Source organism: Delphinapterus leucas, chromosome 3 (assembly GCF_059928025.1).
Source record: "Delphinapterus leucas isolate spDelLeu-1000000601 "Yukka" chromosome 3, BTC_Dleu_Yukka2, whole genome shotgun sequence".
In the NCBI taxonomy this organism is placed as follows: Eukaryota; Metazoa; Chordata; class Mammalia; order Artiodactyla; family Monodontidae; genus Delphinapterus; species Delphinapterus leucas.
Window position 1 is genome coordinate 92,931,069 of NC_143131.1, and position 25,379 is coordinate 92,956,447.

Below are 25,379 nucleotides of genomic sequence, written 5' to 3' on the forward strand. Positions count from 1 at the left end.
GTACCTCTTTCCAGCTTTGAGTCATCAAAGCTTGACTATCTCAAGTATGTTCTAATGAGGTTCATTATTTTGTTTGTTCTACATTTGATAATTCTGAGATAATTTTACATTTGCATTGTTAATGTCCATTTTTGGAAAAATTTTTGACATGTCTATTTATTTTGGAGAATAATAATATATTAGCTTTTCCTTTCAAGACACAGAAGCAATGCATGCCCCTTGTAACAAATCGAATGACAAAGAAGTATACAGTTGTCCCTCGGTATCCCGAGGGGGATTGGTTCGAGGGTGCTTGTGGATACCAAAATCTGTGAATGTTCAAGTCCCTTACGTAAAATAGTATAGCACAGTGGGCCCTCCGTATCCACGGGTTCTTCATTCCAGAATACAGAGGGCCGAGTGTACCCTGCAAAAGCCAGCTCAGCCCCTTTTCCTCCATATATTCCATCTCCCTCCTTAACCCATGTTACCAACTCGGTATTTATTCTTCAACACCCATCTGTGCTCACATACAATATACAAGTACTTATACATGTGGTGAACATTTTTATAAAAATAGATGAGGCTATATATACATCCTTGTCTTCTTTTTTTTAAAACTTAACATATCATGGTTTTCTAAAATCTCCAATAGATCTTTATTTTTCACAGCCACAGAATGTGAATATGGACAGTTTGTTCATTCACTCCCCTATAGATGAGCGTTTATGTATTTCAGTTGTTTAGTTTTTGTCATTATTACAGTGCTATAATCTTTGTAAATATATCTAGTAAGTTGTTCGATCAAAAGAGGCATTCTGTAGACGTCATGAATAATGCAGGTGATTCTTATCAGTAATCTGGGTGCGATTCACCATCGTTCCTTCCAGCCTCTATCGGCTGGCTGATTTTTATTAGTTGAGTCTCTTCAGCAAGGCGTTGGGAAGAAGACAGGTCAGGAGCACTAATTCAGGCCACCTTTTTGACCTAGGACACTTCCCTCTCTACCTACCCTTATCCTGGGCCATCGCTCTTTAAATGTCCGAAATCTCTCTTAGCACTGGGTCTAGGACTTTTAAAAAATAGCTGATCTCTACTCCTCCATGGCAACGATATGAAAAGGACCTCACTCTAGTAAAGTTCCTGCAGTTCTCAAGCATGAATTCCTAATCTGTTGATTTTAGTTCACCTTTATGGCAGTGTTACCCTCCTCTTTCTTTTGCCCATTGTGGTAATTTAGGAAGGACACCATCTTTTTTTTTTGCGGTACGCGGGCCTCTTACTGTTGTGGCCTCTCCCGTTGCGGAGCACAGGCTCCGGGTGCGCAGGCTCAGCGGCCATGGCTCACGGGCCTAGCCGCTCCGCGGCATGTGGGGATCCTCCCAGACTGGGGCACGAACCCGTGTCCCCTGCATCGGCAGGCGGACTCTCAACCACTGCGCCACCAGGGAAGCCCAGGACACCATCTTTGAAGCTGGTTATTCCATCGGCCAGGTTTGGGTACCGTAGCCTATAAATCCCTTGTACACCTTTGCTCAGTTTACACACACCAGGTGCATTCACAGTTACGTTGCTGGTTTAGCTATTTTGGGTTAAGAGATACTAAATGAGATGCTCAAGACATAAACAGTTCTAGGTCGCTTTGATTTCATTCAGTAATTGTATGTGTGCTTGTGCTGTACTAGGTGCTAGGAATGGAACACACTGAGGAGCAAAGCAGACATTGTGTTTGTCCTCAAGGAATTTGTGTCACAGTTAAGGAGAGCCACTGCAATGAAAATTACAGTTGATAGATGGACTGTCCATGTTATTAGATGGAATTCAGTTTTATACATGACCACACTGACTTGGAGGGGGAGAGTGGACGTTTAATGTTGTTCTGATCCAAGGCCTGTGAGATTTTTTAAATCTTCATAGTAATTTCATCTGGAAGAATAAACAAATAGCTAAAATGTTTTTGAAAAACAATAAAAAGGGGATATTGTACATTAATGAAACATTAACATTGTAATACTATAATTTAAAATAATATAAAAAGGATTTAGCTATATCATAATGGCTGCAATAAGTAGAAAAGGTTTAATTATTCAGTAATGCTGGAATAAATACAAATATAAACAAAAAGGTTAGATTTGTAATATATGTATACAATGAAATTCCACATGGGATAAAGTTTTTTTAAAAATGACTGACCAGGGACTTCTCTGGTGGCACAGTGGTTAAGAATCCGCCTGCCAGTGCAGGAGACACGGGTTCAAGCCCTGGTCTGGGAAGATCCCACATGCCGTGGAGCAACTAAGCCCGTGCGCCACAACTACTGAGCCTGTGCTCTAGAGCCCGTGAGCCACAACTACTGAGCCCATGTGCCGCAACTACTGAAGCCCGCGCGCCTAGAGCCCATGTTCCGCAACAAGAGAAGCCACCGCAACGAGAAGCCCGCGCACCACAACGAAGAGTAGCCCCCGCTCGCCACAACTAGAGAAAGCCCGCGGGCAGCAACAAAGACCCAATGCAGCCAAAAATAAATAAATAAATAAATTTTTTAAAAAAATGACCACATTTTAAAAAATCACAATAAAGAAAATGTAGGTAACTATCTGAACAGAGTGGAGAAGGGCTTTCTAAACAAAAAGCCGAGGGAAAAATCTGTAAAGGAAAAGATTTATGGAGGCAACATAAAAATATCAAACACACAGATGTCAAAAATGCTATCTAAATTAAAAGGTGAATAGCCAACTGGGAAAGATTTGTAATACATATGGTGAAAGGTTAATATTTGTAATACGTATCAAACTCTAAGAAGTCAACATCGTGTCAAAATGGGCAAAGAATGTGAATAGGCCATTAAAAAACAAAGCCACGTGTCCAGTAGATTTAGGGGAAAAGTTTAAATTTAATCAAGGAAATGAAGACTAAAATGTTGAAGACTAATATGTTTCCAACTATCTTGGAACCATATTGGTAAAAAATACATATTTAAGTGATATATCTAGGGCTGTTGGGAGTAAAGCAAAATAGATAGAGCTGGCAGAAGTATATCTTGCAATAGCTTTTGTGGGGGAGGCAGTTTCACACTCAGAAGCTTTGGCCAAATGCTAATTTCATTTCTAAGAATTTGTCCTGATGTTCTTCATTGCAGCATTATTCAACAAGGAAAATTGGTTACATATACAATAATGGGTTGATGGTTAAATTATGGTACCTCCAGCATAATGTAGGTAATTATGTTAAGATGGACAGATGGCCATAGCTGGGGGTCTTCTTTCTTGTAGCCTGGTTTGTTCTGGGTTCTGTCAGTGTTTAAAAGGTGTGGGGAAAGAGTAAAATGGTATACTTGCGGCCCCATCCCTTTTTATTCAGACAAGGTTTTGTACAAAGGGGAAGAGATGTACGTGCAAAGGAAAGATTTCTCAGCTATAAAGCTGTAAGAAATAGGTAACCACATATAGTGTGAAATGGAAATGGAGCATATTCTATATCCAAATGAATTGCTGAAGAAGCTAAGTAGCTGTAATAACCTCCCAAATCTTACCTTGGCTGTTAAATAACTTTCAAGAGGTGATTTGACACCTAAAGATGCTTACGTGCGTTATTCCGTGGTCACATGGACAGAAGCTGTGACAGTCTCATTTTTAAGCAGGATTTGGTCATCAGTATGAAGTCAGGTACTGGATTGTTTGAGCTGAATTATATTCATTTGGTCTGTACTGTCCTTGGTATGTGTCGCTGTTGTCTTCCACTCCTCGAGTGGAAAAAAGTGCGTTATATGTTCTCACACAGAATCCTTTCCTTAAGTAATAATCCTTTTCTTGCCCAGGGCTCCCACATTGCCTGAAGACAGCCAACCACAATTGGATAGCTTTCCATTTTACCTTTTCTAAGTCAAAAAGTTCGGCTCTCGGTAGATGGATATAGGGACAGGGAAGGATGAGCCTTTCTTTGAGGGGGCTTCCTGCAACAGTGTCCATTACTGACGAGCCCCAGGACTTCCTGGTTGACAAGCAGACATCTCTGAAACTTTCTGTGCCTTGAAACTTCACAATTTCTGGAGAATTTCTTTGCCATAGCTGCTTCTTTTGTTGGAGGCTGTCCAGTAACCACTGTGAAATGATACGGGATGCAGAGCCACCAGTGAGGTTTCCTGGGTTAAAGGGGTTTCCACCTTCTGCTTGTCTGTGCATTTTTGCCCTTGTCAGCTAATTGCCAGACAGGAGCTTAATACATTTTGGTGCAGAAATGCAGGCTAATCTGTACCAGAGTGATGAAACAGCTCTGTTGTCTGTGCTTCATCTGTTACTCTTTAGAGTCAAGAAAATGGCTCCCTTCTGCTGGGAAATGATCTTGTAGCATGCTGTGGTTGTGCTCTGCAGAATTTGTCTCAGAACTTCCTTGTGGATGTATGCGTTTGTGATTAGATGGTTTTTGTGCTGAGGGAAGACATTTGAGTAAACTTCCAGGAACTTTCTGTGATTTGATAAGGCATGGCCAGACACCCCTACAAAACAGAAATTGTTCTCAAGAACACCCAGCATATCTGAAGCCAAAGCTTTAGGGACGCTCATCCCCAGCACTTCAGTGAAGTCTCAGTTCAGGATGAAATAATCCCAAATACCCATCCTTTACTTTAGGAGACTCCTATTAGTGTAATGATATTGAAAGTGATTTGGCAGTATATGGATCCTGACCCTCAAATTTCAAGTCTTGTCCTTAGAGGTCAGTGCTACTTAAGGCTCCTTTGTGGGAGCAGGACATGTCAGAGGTGATTGCTGTAACTACTGACTCTATTAGCAGAGAGCCTGTAGACCATGACGTGACTTCTTGTCAAACTTTGTAAAGTGTGTTGGAGATGAATTTTAAGGACCCAAGTAAGGGGAGTTACATGTTAAAGGTCAGTAAATAACATTTTGAACTGTATCATATATCATAACTAACATTTTAATAGTGCTTACAACATACAACACTTACATAAACATTTCCACTTTTCCCAGTATCCCTGGGAAGTGGGTAGGGTAGGTATTAGCTTCCACAGAACAGATAAGAAAACAGGAGTGGGTGGGGGTAGACGAGGTTGGGCCCTGAGATACTTTAAATTATAGGCTCAGAGGCGCGTGCGTGTGTGTGCACACATACATGCAAGGCACCGTTCATGCAGTTGTAGTTTGTCAGAAGTTTTCAGAAATGTAACTTCCTGCCTAAGAGATGTGAAAACAATATATGATATATTGCCCAATTCTACGAGAGAAGGTTGGTTTCTGCCATGGGGTAGAAATAAAGTCCATTGAAGAAAAGGAGAAAAAAGGTGAAAGAAGTAATCCTATGACTCCACATGTCCTTGTTTAAAAGAAGTAGTTGCTGGAAAGAAAGAAAGAAAAAAAAAAAGAAAGAAAAAATTTAATTTAGACACCATTAATTACTTCTTTCCATGAAGACCAGACCTGCTAATGATCTTGCCCTTTCAAAAAAAATACACATTTGTGCATCTTATAAAAAATCCTAAGAATTTTACATCGGAGTTGATGTTTGTGAGGTAGATCCATCTTATTCTATTATAGTAGCTATGGCCATAGTATCACATACTTGCCATCCCCAGAAGAAAGTACTTTATTTAACTAAAGTGAAATTGTGCAGTGCATAAATGCTGGAGCAGAATAGAAATGTATCGTTTATGCCGATCTCTCAATCATTGTGCTTTGCTGGCCATCTCTGAATTGCCTCTTGCTATCTGAATAGCTACTATTAAAAAAATGAGGCATTTTGTTTTCTAGACAGCCCTCTGATTGTTCCCTACATTCACGCTGGAGTGCCTGGCTGCAAAGCTTTCTATTTTTCTCCCAGGTCATCCCCCAGTAGTTCAAAAGGTGACCTGTCATCTGGAGGACGGCAAGTCGACGCGTTTTAAGAAACCCGCCCTTGTGTCTCCGCAGGGCCAGAATGTGACCCGTACAGAGTTTCTGAACTTGAACATTAACGCCTTGGCTCTGCACCTAAGCAGTTTGACCGGATCTGAATGAGAGAGTTCTTTTTTGAGAACAAAAGAGCTGATTGAGCTGATTTTTGGTCCACTCCACCCAGTTACCTGAGCACGCAAGCTCCTCCTTGGAATGCTGGCTGGGAGACTGTGGGGATGGCATTACAGGCGGTGATGCAAGATGAAGGCTTGTCACATTTAGGTGCAGGAATTGTCTTGCGAAAAGAAGTCTTTCGAATGGCCTTTTTTCAAAAAAAAAAAAAAAATGGAGGTATAATGGACATAGAAGAGTATATTAGTTTTAAGTGTATGATATGATAATTCAACATTTGTATATATTAAGGAATGATCACCACAATGAGTATAGTTAATGTCCATCACCACACAGTTACAGAATTTTTTTTCTTGTGATGATAACCTTTAATATCTCTTCTCTTTGCAACGTTCAAATATGCAGGACAGTATTATTAACTATAGGCACCATGCTATGCATTACATCTCCAGGACATACTTATTTTATAACTGGAAGTTTGTACCTTTTGACCCCCTTCACCCATTTTACCCACGCCCCACCTCTGGCAGCCACCAGCTTGTTCTCTGTATCTATGAGCTTGGGGTTTTTTTTTTCCCCAACAGGCCCATTTTTTTTAAACCTATCATGCTAATTCCTGTAATTATTTTCTCATATTTTCCTTTCTCCTTCTGGGTTTCTTGGCTTCCTTCAGAATTAGTGGCCGCCTCCATGTGTACGGCATATCCATTCTATTTCCCCTTTCCCTCTGCCCTTCGGATTGAATTCCTTCCCCACAAAACAGCAAGAGGGATGCAAATCAGTGTCTCCTCTTCCCCTCTCCCGTGGTAGAGTAGTGTGGACTGTGGCAGTTGCAGAATTTCTATGCTCTGGGGCAAGGGATTGGGGGAGGCGGGGGCCACAGAGAGCTTGTCTTAAAGCTCTGTTTTCTTAGCCAACACCATCTTTACATGATTGTTTCTATTGGATGCCTGCAGGAGAGCTGTGGATATGATGGGGTCTGAAGCCTGCCTAAGCTGTTGCTACTGGTCTAGCCCCAATTCAGGAGATCTTTGCTATACTGACTTTAAGGGGTAAAAGGCAGTGCATGGTATTAGCCTTGCCACATCTTCGTCCCTGCCCTGCTCACCCCTCCCACCTCTAATCTGTTTGCCTTTTTCTTCCCTTCCCCCACCCCACTTGCTGGAAAGGCTTAATATATTAAAAAAAAAAAAAAAAAGACACATCAGAAAAGCTGTGGCCTGCACCCACTATTCAAACTTGGAGATTCAGAATTCCATAAACCACAAGAGTTTTGTGCATATGATATATTCTGGAATTTGAACTCACCATAGGCGAGGTCTGCTTTCTATTATCATCTTTCATAGCATAGATTTATCATTCCATATACTCCATTAATGTATTTCTGTGGAAATCGTTTAACTTATGGGGAATAACTAATTTTTTAAGGTTTTTTTTTTTGAGGTACATGAATAACTGCCTTTTTGTCCATAAAATGCAGTGGGAGAAAGAAACGCAATTACATTTTTTCAGAAGGTTTTAAAGAACAGATTATGTAAAGAACTGGTCTCTAGATGGATAGCTACTCTTAACATCTGGAATTTATTAAGAAAAAAAGAGCACCTTTTCAGCCAAATTCTGACACTCCTCATTTGAGTTATCAGTCCCTTAAGGCTGTCTAGTTGCCACGTTGACTTGAGCATGTACAGTGCAGAAGATGCATGTCTGCCTGCTGTGGCGGGCCCGTGGTTTATACTGCACTAGGTATGTGGAGTCACTGAAAAAAAGTCAACTTAACCTTGCTTTGTAAGGAGACTCTCAGGCTCTTTGTTTCCCCAGGAAATGATTTGATAGGTTCCCACTTTTTCTTCGTGAACATAAATCTGTTGCCCAAAAGAATGTAATATCTGGAAAGAGATGAGATAAATTTCTAATTTTTAAAATCTTGAGATAGTAGGGAACTTTTTAAATTTTATTTTATTATTTTTTTTTTGCTGTACGCGGGCCTCTCACTGTTGTGGCCTCTCCCGTTGCGGAGCACAGGCTCCGGACGTGCAGGCTCAGTTGCCATGGCTCATGGGCCCAGCCGCTCCGCGGCATGTGGGATCTTCCCGGACCGGGGCACGAACCCGTGTCCCCGGCATCGACAGGCGGACTCTCAACCACTGTGCCACCAGGGAAGCCCAGTAGGCAACTTTTGAACAATTTTACTTTCTTTTAAGATGGCCAGTGAAAGGGCAAGTTGGTAGCTGTAGATTAGGTTTCTCTGACTCAGGAAAGATTGTTTTAAAGGTCAAAAGGGAGTTGAGACCTGTTCCATTGCAAATTTAAGGTGGTGGTTTTTACCTTTTCTCTCTAGCCCACTATATGGGGTGAAGTGGAGCTAATCCTTTATGTATCAGTCACTTTAAATAAACGTCCAGTTCCACTGCAGTCATTTTCTGGGTAGCCCTGGCCCTGAAGGTATGTAAATGCCACAGCTCTTGGGGCCACAGTGCAGCAAGGAATGAAGTGCTCCGATCGTGTGCTTCTGTAAATGTTGCTCTGTTAGCCAGAGCATGATTGCCAGGATTTTAAAAAGCCAAGAAAACAAGTCAAAAAAGCTTACTCTGTGGTGCCCTTGCCTCCCTTGAAATAACCTCTGTTTTCCTTTGTCACATGAAAAGAAACGTCCTCCATAATCTGTGTGTTGACTCACCGTTTTTGCCCGGCACATCTATTGGTGTAAAATGAGGGAGTCATCAGACTGGAATGAATTTTGAGAGGCAGTAGACTAAATTCCCAGGCAGGACTGTACCCACATTAGCCCGGAGAGAGAAGACTGGCCCCTGTCTTGAAAGGTTTTCCTGGAGAGAAATTCCATAGCATTACTGCACCTTTGAAGACACAACAAGCTCCACTGTCAGGAGAGATGTTGAGAGCAAACCTGAATCCTCAGGCTGAAATGTAAACTCATTATCTTGGACTGGGTACACTGGTGACTGCCCTCAGTGTGAGAGCTCGTCATTTGCCTATCGGCTAGTGCTAATTTGCTTTCATCCTTCTTGCCTTGGAGCTAAATAATCCTGCTTCACATTTGTGATATTTTTCTGGGAGCCCAAAGCTAAGGTCAGTTTTTTTTTTTAATAAATGATGGCCTGGATTAAGATTGACGGGAAGACTATCTCACAGAGTCTTTGGAGTTTGTCATCCTTGTTTATTCATCTCAGAGTGGTGTTTGCATTTAAAGTATAATATGACCCACACGAGCGTTCAGAATCTTGACAGCAGGGCAAACGAACAGGGCAACCCACTCAGGCCTCTGAGGAGATGGCTTCTGAGTATCAGGCAAAAGCTTGCTCACCGTGTTTTCCAGCCCTGTGTTTAGTCCTGTGCCTAGTGATTGACAGTATCAACTTCTTTAGCAGCGAAGCTTAGCTTTAATAGTTTGAGTCAATTTTGGTTTTGTGTTGTTGAAACGGCAGTATTTCTAGTCACTGCCAGATTTAGGATTTCCTTTGATATTTTTATGTAGGTTAGAAATGTTTAATTCTTAAACAGCCTAGGAATTTTTAATACTTTCTCTGTACATTGCCTTTCTGCTTACAGGAAACAAAATTGGGCAGCTTTAGGGAATTTCCTGTTTGCATTCTAGTGCCATGTCTCTAAGGAGGTAAGAGGGAGGGGTGCTGGGGAGAGTGTAGACAGTGCAGGAAACTCCAGGATTAGGTGTCACCTCTTTTCCTCTGGTGTGTTGGATCCAATGATTAAGGTTGCACTTCGTGAGCTTGGGAAAATATGCAGTTCCTCCCTTGCAAGCACAGGAAGAGTTTAGTTTGCACATGAACCTAGATGATGGGAAGGAAGCAGTGCCACATCCAAACTGTGTGATGAGAGAACATCTTCCTTTTAGGAGAGTGTGTGCTGTTTGGTTGCCCCAAAGCTCCCCACCTTCCTGAGCAAGCAGCGTGTCTGTCTCTGCCGCCATCCTTCAGTGAGGTCAGACTGTGCTTGGGTTTGTTGGGGGCTGTGCACTAGAGGCCCAAAGACAGTGTCTCCCCACTGGGGGCTCCCTCCATTTAGAGAAAGTCAGAAGCGACCGATACTATCTGCACCCAAAGGAATTTGTTTCATGAGCCATCCGGTGTGGCCTCCCCTTTATCCTTTCTCCTGCTTCTCTTCCAGGGGCGTTACAGCAGGCCCACGACAGCGGCGGGGTGGAGGTGAACACCCATGCGGGAGACCTCACGTTGTCCTCGGCTTCCCCGTCTGCAGTGAGCTCTACCACACCCTCCACTGTACTTAAGCATTTCAGAGTTTGCCTGGCGAAATGGAGGGAGCAGGAAAGAGGAATAAATCAATTTGTAAGAGAGAAAGTTGTCAAGGCACATGTGATAAAACGTGTTCTTTGTAGGTAGAGGGGGAAGAAAGGGAGGCTTTGTTTATTAAAATAATGCTGAGCTGTCAGGTGCCTTTTGAATTCGTATTGTGTTGTGGTTTCTAGAGGCCAAGTGGGAGGGTAGGGTGCCTTCGCCCTCAAAGCAGCTCCTTACAGGAAAGGAGCCGGAATGCTGTCAAGCTGGACCCAAACCACAGTGTTTTGTTCTAGTCTGTGGCTCACTTGCTCACGTCACATCTTTCATCTGCAGTTGTGACATCTTCGTGATTTGGCAAGGGATTGGGAAACACTCCCCAGGCGCTGGCCAGGCCGGCACTGGCAGATGGGTGGGGGGCACACCTGCTTGGGTGGGTTATTGGCTCATTTACAGGAACGGGGTCTTTCTGGGTTTGTCTGGCCACAGAGTTCTCCCTGCCCTTCACCTGCACCGTGCTTCTTGCCTCCAGCGCTGGGCACTGACAGAGCAAGTACAGGGGATCTCACTGCAACTCCCTTCTGGTGCCAGCGCTGTTCCCAGTTTGTGCGGCACTGCTAGAAACTGTCTGGTGCTGAGCGCCATCCAAGTCCGCAGTCTTGGATCCTCAGATGCTCTCCCTGGGCCACGACAGATCATGTGACCAAAAACATTTGACCCTGGATACCCATGGTAAATGAGATGCAGTATTGATGAATAGGGTAGGTCAGCTGGAGAGGTTCTGGTTTTAAGTACTAGAGAAACTTACTGTGCCTCCGTTTCTGATCTGCAGAATGAAGTAACAATTACTTCTATCTTGTTGAGTGAGAATTCAGTGAAAACCCATATAAGGCAATTGGCATGGTCCCTGGCACATAGAAGTGTGCTGGCCAGAATTCATCTGGAGTATTGTGCTTGGTCCTAAGTACCATGTATCAAAAAAAAAAAAAAAAAAAACACCAAAACACTGACATCCTGGAGGGACCACTGGGGGATGGAGAACTGTTGTAGCCATTTGGTGACCTAGAGGGGATATTAACGATACAGTGAATTATTCAGAGAGTTTGAAGTATGGAGGACAGTACTACATTAGACATTGTTTCACCTAAGTTATTTTTACTTTATTTTATAAGCTACTTCTATTTACACATAGAAAAATATTTGACAGATATCTCTAGGTGGTAGGGGTAAGGATAATGTAAGTTCTTTTATCTGTATCTTCTAATTTTCTAAATTTATCCATTCAACAAATCTGTCTGAAGTCCTCCCATGTACCAGGCACAGTTCATCTTGTTCGTTGGCTGTGTCCTTAGTTCTGTGACATGTCTGCCTTCTTGGAACTTATAGCCTCATGGGGGAATGACTCAACACAAAACTTGTATGATATATTGTTAGGGAGTAATAAGTGTTATGAAAAATAAAGAGGAGTGAAAGGCTAGAGGAGCAGTAGGGGAGAAGGAAAACTTGTTCCAGGTGGTTGGTGGGGACAGGTGGAAAGCAGCCGGAATGAATTGACTCAGCATCCATATGGGAAGTTATGATTACCACGTTAATTATGTATTTCTCTCTTTTGTTGGCAACATGGTATATTATGCATATCATGCAATTTATTCAACCACTATTTTCCTTTTTCTTTTTTTTTTACTGTCATGAACAGGTCTTTGTGCATATCCTTGCTTACACTAAGCTCTTCTGTCTTCAGATACATTTTTCTGGAAGTTCATTTTGGGGTCACTGTATGTGTCCCACTTGGTTCCTGACCCTCTCTTACCTTGTGCTCTGAGGAGCCAGGAGGTGGGGAGTATGGACTGGGCGTAAGGCTCCTCTAGTTTCTAGGCTGTTGAGGATAAATGTGTTTACCTGCTTCCCTGCAGGCCCAGCCAGGATGTAGAGAGCTGCTGATCCAATTGCACATGTTGAAAGGCAGGCAAAGTGTAGATCACTCTGACTAATGTGAGCTGGGCCTCAAGGTAATGATGAGGCATTCTGATTGTTTAATCAGGGTTTGTGTAAACAAGGAGATAGGAAAGTAGCCCATCAACGCCTTTAAGGCCCAAAGTTATCTTGATACTTTTTTGTTTGTTTGTTTTGTTTTGGGTTTTTTTGCCTCTCCCGTTGCGGAGCACAGGCTCCGGACGCGCAGGCTCAGCAGCCATGGCTCACGGGCCCAGCCGCTCCGCGGCATGTGGGATCTTCCCGGACCGGGGCACGCACCTGCGTCCCCTGCATCGGCAGGCGGACTCTTAACCACTGCGCCACCAGGGAAGCCCCTATCTTGATACTTTTTAGCAAGCACGAAGGCCTGGCATGATGATCATGATAATTCAGATGACAGCAGACATTGTGGTTAACTTTCTGCCAGGCAAGCACTGTGTTCAAGTGAGCTACCTGTAGTTTGTTCGTTTAATTTTTACAGTTCTGTATGGTTGGCTATCATTACAGGGTGACTAAAGTGAGGCTTGGAAATTTTTAACAACCTAACCAAGCTTGAACTAGTACTCAGGCCTGGGGTTTTTATTTGTTTTTGTTTTGTTATAAAGCCTGTGTCCTTAACCACTGAACTATGTTTTCCCCATCACTTTCTCTCTTCTTCCTCTCTCATTTTCTTCCTTTTCAGGGAACAAGTCCTGGTTGGGACTAGTATTGGCTGGGTTAGGTGATTTGGAAAGGAGAGAAGATTCAGACCTTTTCTTCTCTCTAAGCACACTGTTCTCTGAAGCAGTCGGCAGGGCCCCTGATGGGAGAGAACATTGAGCAGATTTGCAATGTGTCTTCTACCCTTTCCTCGTGCTTTGGATTACATGCAGCAGTGAGTGGTGAAATGTCCCATCAGTCAGCAGCCCCATGGTGAGGAAGGAGAAGCCAGGGCCCGCCTGAGACTTGCCTGAAATGGGAGCTTGTCTATGGCATCAAGCATTTTAAAGGGATTTTCTTTACAAGAAATAGTGCATGTGAAAATCTCTCTCAAATGTTGGGAATACATTTGAATATGATTGTACTGAATATCTCAATAGTCAACATCTAGGCTGTCTCCTGTGCTTAAATAAAAAGACTTGAGATCATGTGCCTTGAGTTCTGTATACATAGAAAGTCCGTATGTATATATGTGTGTGTTAATATATGTATGTGTGTATAAGTATGTACATGTATACACACACACACACACACACACACACTCAAATCTAAATCTTCACTTGTTTTCCCAAAGAAAAAAACATTGTCCTCAATCCAGTAAAAAATAGGGAACTTCCAAAGCACTCAACTATTGCTGTTAAAGTACCTTGGTTTTTCCTGATCTGCAGAGTTTATGGAGTGTTTCACCATTAAAGGTACTGGGTTTCTTTAGAAAGGAGAATTTGATACCTACTAAATTGGATCAATATAAAATTTATGAACAATGCAGACCTTGTCAAGGAAGTCTTTTAGTCCTGTTCATATAATTCTCTGTGGGACTTTCTGCCTCAGGGATCACATCAGTATTTAGTACACACTGAAATATTCATGTCTTCTGATTAGCAGGATTTAATTGTTACATCTCGATCTCCTTCATGATGTGCCATTAGGATGCAACCCACCTTGAAATTTAAGCAGGTGCTGACAGGTTATTGCTGTGTCTTTATTTTGTTTGTGTTTCTTTCCAAATATCCTTGTATTGCATGTAATTTTGGTTTCCCTTGAAAATAACACCACAAAAAGTAAGAATTTATTAGTGGAAAATGCTGTGACTTGTTTTTACCAGCAACTATTGTATAGTAAATTTTAAAGTGTGTATGTATATGTGTATATATATATATATATATATATATATAATATTCTGTTTAGATTTTTTATTTTTTAAGATTTATCAGTTAAGATAACCTTTCCTCCCATGTACTGTTTAGTTAGAGCTTTTTCACCTACACTTCAATATTTCCCTTGTTAACTTTCCCTCATCGATCGGGTATGGACATATCCGGAGATTAATTTTTCTCTGCTTTCCTGGGTCTGATATCAGCTTAATGGTCTTGTGTTTCTCAAAATGTTGGAAGTTTTAAAGAATTAATACCTTTTCCCTCATGCTAATTTTGCAGTTGTGCTTTTTCCCCTCTTATAAAAAGAACTCTCTGTCTGAGACTTTATCTTCTCAATAATTTCATGAAAGTATCTCAGCAGTGCTAGGGTATTCTGTTGCAAAGCATGAGGCATGGTTGTGAACCAGGCTCTGGGGTTAGACTGACAAGGGTTTTCATTCTAGCTCTGCCACTTACTAGTTTGGCAAGTTACTGAACCTCTAGGCCTCAATTCCTACCTCTTTAAATTGGGGTTAACAACAGTACCTATTCCAAAGGCTATATGAAGAATAATTAAGAAAGTACATGCATGTTACATGCTTTAAATATAGCAATAGCACATAACACACATCCACATATTAGCTAATATCATTTCCAGTAAAAATTATGTGACATTTTTATTTTTTATTGAAGTATAGTTATGCATAATATTATATAAGTTATAGGTGTGTAATACAGTGATTCACAGTTTTTAAAGGTCATACTCCATTTGTAGTTATTATAAAATATTGGCTTTATTCCCTGTGTTGTACAGTATATCCTTGTAGCTTATTTTATACCTAATAGTTTGTACCGCTTAATCCTCTACCCCTATATTTCCCCTACACCCTTTCCTCTCCCCACTGGTAACCATTAGTTTGTTCTCTGTATCTGTGAGTCTGCTGCTTTTTTGTTATATTCACTAGTTTGTTTTATTTTTTGAGTTCCACGTGTAAGTCATATCATATGGTATTTGTCTTTCTCTGTTGGACTTATTTCACTTAGCATAATGCTCCCTAGCTCCACCCATGTTGCTGCAAATGACAAAATTCCATTCTTTTTTATGGCTGAGTAGCATTCCATTGTATATATGTACCACATCTTCTTTACCTCTTCATCTATTTATGGACACTTAGGTTGCTTCCATATCTTGGCAAGTATAAATAATGCTGCTATGAGCATTGAAGTGCATGTATCATTTCGAATTAGTGTTTGTGGTTTTTTCAGATATATACCCAGGAATGGAAATGCTGTGTCCTTTGGTAGTTCTATTTTTACTTTTTTTGAGAAACCTTGATACAGTTTTTCACAGTGGCTGCACCAATTTACATTCCCACCGACAGTGTACGAGGGTTCCCTTTTCTCCACATCCTTGCCAACATTAGTGTTCTTTTTGATGATAGCCATTCTGACAGGTGTGAGATGATATCTCATTATGGTTTTGATTTGCATTTCCCTGGTGATTAGCGATGTTGAGTATGTTTTCATGTGCCTGTTGGCCATCTGCATTTCTCTTTGGAAAAATGTCTATTCAGTTCTTATTGGGTTGTTTGGTATTTTGATGTTGAGTTGCATGGGCTGTTTATATATGTTGGTTATTAACCCTTTATTGGTCATACCATTTGCAAAGGTTTTCTCCCATTCAGTAGGTTGTCTTTTTGTTTTGTCAGTGGTTTCCTTTGCTGTGAAAAAGGTTTTAAATTTAATTAGGTCCTGTTTGTTTATTTTTGCTTTTATTTCCTTTGTTTTAGGAGAGGGATCAAAAAAATACTGCTTATGATTTTTGTCAAAGAGTGTTCTGCCTATGTCTTCCTCTAGGAGTTTTGTGGTATCCAGTCGTACATTTAGGTCTTTAATCCATTTTGAGTTTATTTTTGTATATGGTGTTAGAGAATTTTCTAATTTCATTCTTTTACATGTAGCTATCCAGTTTTCCTAGCACCACTTATTGAAAGGACTGTCTTTTCTCCATTGTATATTCTTGCCTCCTTTGTCATAAATTAATTGATCATAAGTACGTGGGTTTATTTCTGGGCTCTCTGCTCTCTTCCCTTGATCTGTGTGTCTCTTTTTGTGCCAGTACACCATACTATTTTGATTACTGTAGCTTTGTAGTAGAGTCTAAAGTTAGGGCATATGATTCCTTTAGTTCTGTTGTTCTTTCTCAAGATTGTTTTGGCTATTCGGGGTCTTTTGTGTTTCCAGACAAATTTTTAAAATATTTGTTCTAGTTCATATGCAAGGATTTTTTTCAATGTCTGCAAATCAATCAATGTGATACACCACATTAACAAATTGAAGAATAAAAATCATATGATGATCTCAGTAGATGCAGAAAAAGCCTTGGACAAAATTCAATATTCATTTATGATAAAAACTCTTCAGAAAGTGGGCTTAGAGGGAGCATACCTCAACATAATAAAGGCCATATATGACAGACCCACAGCTAACATCATACTCAATGGTGCTAAGCTGAAAGCATTTCCTCTAAGATCAGGAACAAGACAAGGATGTTCACTGTTGCCACTTTTATTCAACATAGTTTTGGAAGTCCTAGCCATAACAATCAGAGAAGAAAAATAAAGAAAAGGAATCCAAACTGTAAGGGAAGAATTAAAACTGTCACTGTTTGCAGGTGATGTGATACTATACATAGCAAACCCTAAAGATGCTACCAGAAAACTACTAGAGCTCATCAATGAATTCAGTACAGTTGCAGGATACAAAATTAATGCACAGAAATCTCTTGCATTCTTATACACTAACAACGAATGATCAGAAAGAGAAACTAAGGAAACAATCCCTTTTACCATCGCATCAAAGAGAATAAAATACCTAGGAATAAACCTACCTAAGGAGACAAAAGACCTGTACTCTGAAAACTATAGGATGATGAAAGAAATTGAAGACTACACAAACAGATGGAAAGATATACATTGTTCTTGGATTAGAAGAATTAATACTGATAAAATGACCATACTACCCAAGGCAATGTACAAATTCAGTGTGGCTTCGTTTTAGAGGAGCATATTTTTGAAGATGGAGTGGGATTGAGGGTTATCTTCAAAGTTGGGAGGATCAGTCTTGGACACCTCCCCTCCTTGAGAGCCGTCTCCCAGCCATTTGCCTTAGGTGAGTGCTAGGGATGATGGTGTTGCTGTTTTCACAGTTGGTACCTGGGTCCTGCTTTGTGATTTGGCACCATCACCTACATCAAGCACTCTTGGACGGGATCATTTTGTCTATTGGATGGTATTTTAGTGCTACCATGTTGAAGGGGATTTAGAGTGCTGTGTTTTTTGTTTTATTTTTTTTTTGCGGTATGCGGGCCTCTCACTGCTGTGGCCTCTCCCGTTGCGGAGCACAGGCTCCAGACACGCAGGCTCAGCGGCATGGCTCACGGGCCCAGCCGCTCCGCGGCATGTGGGATCTTCCCGGACTGGGGCACGAACCCGTGTCCCCTGCATCGGCAGGCGGACTCTCAACCACTGCGCCACCAGGGAAGCCCTAGAGTGCTGTTTTTGACAACTGAACTTCAGTGGAGGTTTAAAAAATAACTCAGGGACCACTGACCAATGAAATCATCAGATAAAATGAAAGACGAAAAGCTCCTGTTTTCTGAGTTGGTCTAGGTCAGCAAAAAGTGATTAGCCTGCAGCGGGGCAATCTTGTAGATGGTGTTTAATGAGTTTTTACGTTTCAAGGCTGTGAACATCCTTTCTTGAAATATTGCACAGTAGGTGCCCCTAGCTGGAATTCTAGCTGTAAATAGGAATGTTCCAGTCCTGGAAGCCACTGAACAGGCCTGATTGTGTCCATCTGGCAAGGAACGTTCCCCCTTTGCCAGGGATTTTGTTCTTTATGTATCTGAATTAGAGCACCCAGCGTGTGGGGAGTCTCGCAGGGGAAGCTGAATGAGGCTGCTTTCTTGTGTACAGATGTCTCCTGCTATTTCAAAGGATGAGGCTGGATATAGACATTTATTCACTACCCAGCAGCTCCTGGATTGCCATATGGGAGAGCAGGAAGCCTCTGGATAGGGAATGAGGAAATCTGAATCCGATGAGCCTTGTTTTTCTGAGTCTGTTTAATGCCTTTACAACGAAGGAATTGAACTAGATGTTCTTGAGTTCCCTCGCCGGCCGTAAGGTTATGTGTGATTCTGAGCGCTTTTTAAATTTCTAGGGGAAGATTGCTGCTGATCAGTTCTGTATATAAATGAAGCTTCCTTGGGAAGTGAGCTTCAGCAAATCCATTCTGGGACCAGTGGGCAAATAAAGTATGAAGAGCCCCAAGCACAGAACTCAGGGTGGGGCCATCTGGTACAAACCCTTCTCAAAAAGATGAAAAAGCACAGAAAGTTAAAGAGAGTCTCCAAATTGACACTGAGCTGAGCCACCGCCAGCCCCCAGCTTCATCATTGTCACTGGAGGGCTCGCCCTGCCATCTCCCACTGCCCCCTGCTTCACCCCCTGTCCCTGCCTCTGCCAGTGTGCACATCCTCCCACCCATCCACATACATGCACACACATGCACACATGTGTATCCTGCAAACCAGGAGGGCAGTGGCATGTTGAGTTGGAAGTACCAGCAAAGCACATAGCAGAGACGATTAGAGCATGGAGTGCGTGTGTGTTAATATGTCTTCTACTGTTTATCAGTTCCCTGCCCTTGGGCTGATTTCCTATCCCTCCTCTGTGCCTTGATTCCTCATTGGTCAGAAGGAGGTGATAATACCTGTCTCATAGCATTGCGGTGAGGGTTAAATGAGGTACTGCATGAAATGTGCTTAGCCCAAGTGCCTGATACCCGTTAAACATTCAGCAAATGGTAACTATTAATGTTATGATTTACTACTATCGAGTTGCCTGGAATTCTTAGAATATTCCCAAAGCTTGGCGCCGGGGTTGTGTCCTTTCTTCTGCAGGACTCTGTAGCTGATTGAATTAGGTAAAGTGTAGAAAGCACTTTAGTGCAGAGCCTGAGTGTGTGTTCAGCATATAGTGGGTTAATTAATGTTATTTTTAAATAAATATTTTTAAGTCTCTAAAAAAGAAAAGAATATGTGTTCAGTAAAGGTTAGTTGCCCTTATTTCGTCCCCTTTAAGGAAGAGAACAGTTCACTAAGTGGAAGCAGTTGGCAGTACCCATTGTCTCACTCAAATATAAGCAAGAACTATGTTGTGTACTTTGCAGCTGGAGGGCAAGTGGCCCACTTAGAAGGACAGGATGGGCATTCCCGTCATCACTGGTGGGAGGGAAATAGAGGTACCCTGGCAGTGAATGGCCTACAGGAGCATCTCAGGTAGCCAGACCAAGTACAGGGAGAGAGAGAACAAGCACAGTTTCCTCTGAGTGAGCTTACCTGCCAACAAAGCGGAAAAGCCTAGCTCAGCCATGTCACCATTAGTACTCCATGGTCTCTGGATGGAGACTTGGGGATGAACTCATTCCTCTGTTTCAGGTGTGGCTGTGGAAGCCTTTGGTCCCTTTGAAGGCAGTGCTGTAAGAGAGCAGACCCAAGTCCCAGAAAGATGAGTGAAATGGTGGGCCTAGAGTTTGGCAGCCTCGATTCTGGTTCTGGACCCCTTCAATAGCTGTGGCCCTTGGGAAGAGTACTTGTTCCTCAGCACACTGGGAATCATAGCCTCCCTGTAGGCCACGGAGGTGTGGTGTGATGGAGACCCAGTGGGATAATGCATAGGAGGGTGCCAAGTGATCAGGAAGGCACCGGCATCTGTTCCATTGTTTTTATTGCCAGTAGTAGCAAGAAGCATCTTATAACCATAAGTACACAGTGGTGCTGCTGGGGGCTCATTAGAGTCATTGGGCTGCTGGCTTAAAAGGGCATCCTAAGAAGTGTGAAGCCCTTTGTCTCATGGCTAGTCGGTAACAGGAAGCACATCTATCCACAAAGCCCAGGAGCAGCCACCAGGAGAGACCGTCACAAAGGCACTGCTTGATCCTCACCCGGGCTCCCAGCAGCTGGACACCTTATCTCTCAGAGGCTTCGCAAGCTTGTCTTTACAGCCAGCTGAACTGTGAAATATTAGTCAAGTAATGTTTCATCCAAAAATAACCACCATTTTGACAGTTGTCTTGAAGCCAGATTTCCAGGTGGTTTACTTTTCCTTTGGATACACGCTGTAAAATGAATGTGAAGCCAGGCTCAGAACAGCCTATGGAATTAGTATCTTTTATCTTCAGAAATACAAGGTATGCATGGATTTATATCCTTCACGTGCTAGACCCAAAGTTGTATTAGGAAGCGTCATGGTCCCATCCCAACCTTGCTGAGGCCTTGGGTTAAAATTTCACAGAGAATTAAGAGCCTTGACAGTCAGCTCCTTAAGCCTTGGGACTTCTGCTGAAGTCCCAAGGCTTAAGGCCTCTCATTCCTGTGCTGTTAACCCCCAGGAAGTGTGCTGCTCCAAGACAGGACTGTGTTACTTCCTCATCTGAATGTACCTCTCACTACCTATAGCGAAGCTTCATCTGAGAAGGTTGTTGACTTGAAACTTGCTGACTTAAAACCTGGCTGGGAAAGAGGAAATGCACATTGTTGAATGCTTACTTGGTTTCAGACACTATGCTGGTCATTTTATGGATGGCCATCTCATTTTGCCTTTACGGCAGCAAAAACACCCATTTATAAAAAACCAGGGCTTCCCTGGTGGCGCAGTGGTTGAGAGTCCGCCTGCCGATGCAGGGGACGCGGGTTCGTGCTCCGGTCTGGGAGGATCCCACATGCCGCGGAGCGGCTGGGCCCATGAGCCATGGCCGCTGAGCCTACGCGTCCAGAGCCTGTGCTCCGCAACGGGAGGGGCCACAACAGTGAGAGGCCCACGTACGGCAAAAAACAAAAACAAAAAACCCAGTTAAATCAACTGTCCAAAGACAAATCACTAACAAGTATCATAAATGAGACATGAACCCAGGTTTATCTGATTCTTTATAAATTAGGCTCAGATCAACTTCATTTGCCAGAGTATCACAACATAATAGTGGTCTATACAGCGGAGGTCTGTTCTTGCTATTCTATTACAGAAGTCTGGAGTCAGGCAGTCCAAAGCTAGTAGGGTGGCTCTACAAGGTTGTTAGGGATTCGGGCACCTTCCACTCCCTACAGTGTGGACCTCATCTTTCTGAAGCAAGATGGCTGCTGGAGCTCCATCCATCACATTAATATACCAAGAAGCAAGGCTGGAGGAAGAGAAAAACAGCATGACCTCCCTCAAAAAGATTTTCCCAGAACTTCCACATATTTTTGCTTCTCTCTCCTTGGCTAGAACTTTGTCACATGGCTACACCTAGCTCCAGCTGCAAGGGAGGCTGGGAACTGGGATATTTTAGCTGAACAGTAGTCTGACCAATGAAAAATCGAGGTCTTGTTCCTGAGCATGAAGCGAAAAGTGTGTTTGGGAAGAGACCAGCACAGTCTGCAAACGTCATATATTTTCTTTCTCTTTGGTTAGTGAAACATCTTTTAATGGTACTTCGAGGTTCATGTGTCTGAAGCTCTGACTCAAGGTAGAGGACATTTCAGAAGCCAGAATATAAGTAAAGAGATCCTGAAAAATGATGCAAATATAATTTTTCTATTATAGATAGTTGACAGTTCTGGTTGCTGTGGTAAATTTTTCTTTCCAGGATTTAAACCCACTGTCACTCCTTTTAAAAATTACCCGGAAAGACCTCTATTCTCTTATTTTCTTAATGCTGGGCTTGACACAGGTCTACACAGGTTCTGTCATAATACTTGTAGCATTGCTCGAAAACTCCCTAGCTATTGAAATTGCAGGGATATCACCAGGTCTGCCAGAATGAGGGGGGTGAAACCCCAAAAGAAGGAGATCCAGTCAGCTCTTGAGTACTGGGTGATTGACAAGGTGGAACAGGGGAGCTCCAGAGCTGAAGCTGGCAGGGAGTGTCCACTCTTCCTTGCGGTGAGAACAGGACTCATCCCGTGCTCAGTTGTGGGAATGAGAGAGGGGTCGGTCAGACACATTCTCAGCAACACGTCTTTCAACTTGCGGGCAAACTTCTTTCCACACTGCACGTCCCAACCTTTGTAGTTAGCTTCTGCTGAGTACTTGTCAGTGACACTAAGGAACAAGTGTATACTGCACCTGGTTTTTAAAGTTTTACCTTCTATCAGAATTGCTGGTGGACAGGGAAAGAAGATGCAGCAGGGACAGGTAATAACCGTTTACAGTTTTTATGCTACAGCCTTCACCTGCAGAAAACACTGTGACAACTCTTTTTTTTTTTTTTAATACAAAAGCCTCTGTCTCTTTAAAAAAAAAAAAAGTATTAAACAGGAAAGTATCCCAGAAGAGTTTGAAACCACCCAAAGGCCACCACCAAAAAGTTAGAATGCCAACTTTCCAGTTTATTTTTCTGTTACATACTCATTATTTTCATAATCAGAGGCAAACATTTTAAGTAAAGTTTTCATCCACAGGAAAAAAACCCCTGAAAATCACTGTCACATACAACACTGCATAGTGAGGAAGGGGCATGGTGACCTTGGCTCTGGTGCTAGGCTCTCCATGGGACCTGGAGTGAGCAGGTCAATCTCTGGGTTTCATTCCTCACTCGCAGATGTGGAAGTGGGAGATGCCACATGCCGAGGGCCTTTCCTCCACTCAGACATCTGTGGTTATGACACTTGACACCATCTGCAAAACTTGGGGGCATCACAGAGCTGGCGTCTAGTCTAGATGGTTCTTAGTTTGGAGTTCATACATGGAATCCGGGGTGTGTCATCATCTTAATTAGGCGGAACAAATGCATAGGCACCAAGTTTATACTCTTCTCTAGGAGAAAGGCCCAACACATTCATGAGATTCTTAAGGAATCTTCAAGTTAAGAACAACTGAGGGGCTTCCCTGGTGGCGCAGTGGTTAAGAATCTGCCTGCCAATGCAGGGGACACGGGTTCGAGCCCTGGTCCGGGAAGATCCCACATACCGTGGAGCAACTAAGCCCGTGATTCACAACTACTGAGCCTGTGCTCTAGAGCCCACGAGCCACAACTACTGAGCCCATGAGCCACAACGACTGAAGCCTGCGTGCCTAGAGCCCGAGCTCCACAACAAGAGAAGCCACCACAGTGAGAAGCCCACGCACTGCAACGAAGAGTAGCCCCCACTCGCCACAACTAGAGAAAGCCCGCGCGCAGCAACGAAGACCCAACACAGCCAAAAATAAATATAATTAATTAATGTAAAAAACAAAAAGAAAAACTGATCAATTCATATTTGATAGATAGGCATCTTCCATCCAGGGATGAAAAGGGACTTGCCCCACAAGCACATCTGATGGATCCTTTGGCAATCCGGAGTGCTGGTGTTATCGTCTCTTGGCCCAGGGCTGTCCTCCATAGGATGTGATCCAGCCTGGACCCCTCTGCCCTGTACTCTGATGGAAATAACCACTCTGTGTGTCTCCCCATCTGGCCCAGTTCATGAGGTCAGTATGGAGTATATAGTCTCCTCTGTCCTCTTTTCCCCTGAATTCTCCCCCACCCCCTGCAGGCAGCCCTTGCCCCCAGAAGTAGGATGGGAGATGCATGAGAGAGGAAGCAAGTCTAGGCTGTCATAGTTGGGGTCCTTGTTTCTGCTCCTATATATCTTAAAGAACATGTCCGCTCTCCATGTATTTCATCCTCCCCGTCAGAGGTCAGGTGGTGGGTCTTCTCCCAAGACCAGACATAATAGCATACATAGCAGACCACAGTGTCTGTTGCTAAAGGAACGTTCTCAGATTGACAGTTCAGAGGAAGAAGGGGCAACCCAGCTATGTAAGGGAGTGAATTTGTGTCCCTCTCCCCACGCTGGGAGCAAAACTGCCTCCAAAAAATTATACAATGGGAACACTGTGGTATTTGTGCTGAGAATTCATCACAGAAACCCTGTATCTGAAACCCAAAGTGACCTTTTCTGAGCGGCCCTAGCCCTACATGAGAAGGCAAATACCACCAGATTGCCTGACATTTCCTTTTTTAAATTTCAAGCATTCCTGATTTCAAATCGGCTGGTGATCTGTTGGTTTGCAGCCCCGATGCAGTTAAGTGAAGTCCCAGTCACTGCTGTGATAGTCTCACAAACAACCGCTTTGAAACCCTAGCCCCTGCCCTATGTCTCCTTCTCGCCTACTCACCCTCCCCCAAGCCTCCCAGCCTCCACGCAGTGTGGAGGGGCAGGTTGCAGAAAAGAGCATCTTTCTAAACCTGAAATTAAAATCTTCAAAGTGGAGTTGTGTGCCGCTGCACTGTGTACATCTTGAAAAATCAAATTTATTTACTCCTTACTTTACATCCTCTTGGCAGAAGCTATACAGAAACCCTATAAAGAGGGAGGGTTTGCTCTGATTGGCATCACTCACCCAAGTGTCATGTGGAATTCAGCTCAGGGATGATCTGAGCTCCACCTGGGATTGACAGTGAAGACAGCGATAGTAGTGACTCAGAGGGCAAGGAAGGCTGGAAGGTGCTGCTTCAGGAGCCGTGGTTGAACAGATATTAAGGATGGTCGCAGCCATCCACCTGCAAAGCCACAGCGGGCACATGTGTGGTAGGCATGTGTGCATCCCAGGCTCCATGTGCAGAACCTGAAAGCTGAGCGGGTTGAGATCCTGGAAGTGCGTGATACGCTTGTTAATCTGCTGAAGAACGTTCTTTCTTGCTCCGCTTCCCCTGAGAGAGTTGGCTGGGGAAAGGTATAGCGATGGATTCTTGGTTTCTCTCACCATAGCATAATTTATCAGAGTTCTGGTTCTGTTTCTGAGAGGCCTGCTTGCACAGAAGCATCATCTGGTCAATCTAGTCTGTGTGGGTAACAATGAGGAAGGAGGAGCTGGCAAGAAAATTAATGCATCAACTTGAGGAGGAGAACATCGGAAACAATGAGCTCTCCCATTTTTTTTTCTTAATTCTCAGCCCTTTGGTCCATCTGGACATGCGGCAGTATGGGTGATTGAATTGAAAAAAATTGGATTGCCCCATTCAACTCTCATATTTTCCCAAAGGTAAAAGCTAATTTGGTCCTGGGATTTCCTTGCTTCTTGAGAATCAGGCAGTCCACACCAGCTCTTAATCTCATCCTTGCTGAGTAACTCGGAGAAAGCCCTTAGAATGAGCAGCTTTCCTCTCTGTTTTTATTAGACAATCCAAAATTAGGTCCTACTGCCCACACATAATAGTGTTCTCCCTGTTACATTGAGGGTGACCAGATAATCCAGCTTGCCTGTGACACACCT

General features: G+C 43.0%; 1 protein-coding gene across 4 annotated transcripts in view; it reads left to right on the forward strand.

Annotated features, from left to right (window-relative positions):
- MCC (MCC regulator of Wnt signaling pathway) overlaps positions 1-25,379 on the forward strand; it is a 432,845-nt gene that overhangs the window by 295,063 nt on the left and 112,403 nt on the right. Inside the window, exon 1 of one of the 4 annotated variants that reach the window (XM_089908424.1) lies at positions 10,701-23,591. The exons of the other annotated variants lie outside the window; for them this stretch is intronic. Coding sequence (XP_089764550.1) covers positions 23,544-23,591 — 48 coding nt within the window. The 5' untranslated portion in view covers positions 10,701-23,543. Of the gene's footprint in view, positions 1-10,700; positions 23,592-25,379 lie in introns of those variants that run through there. 4 annotated transcript variants of the gene reach the window in all.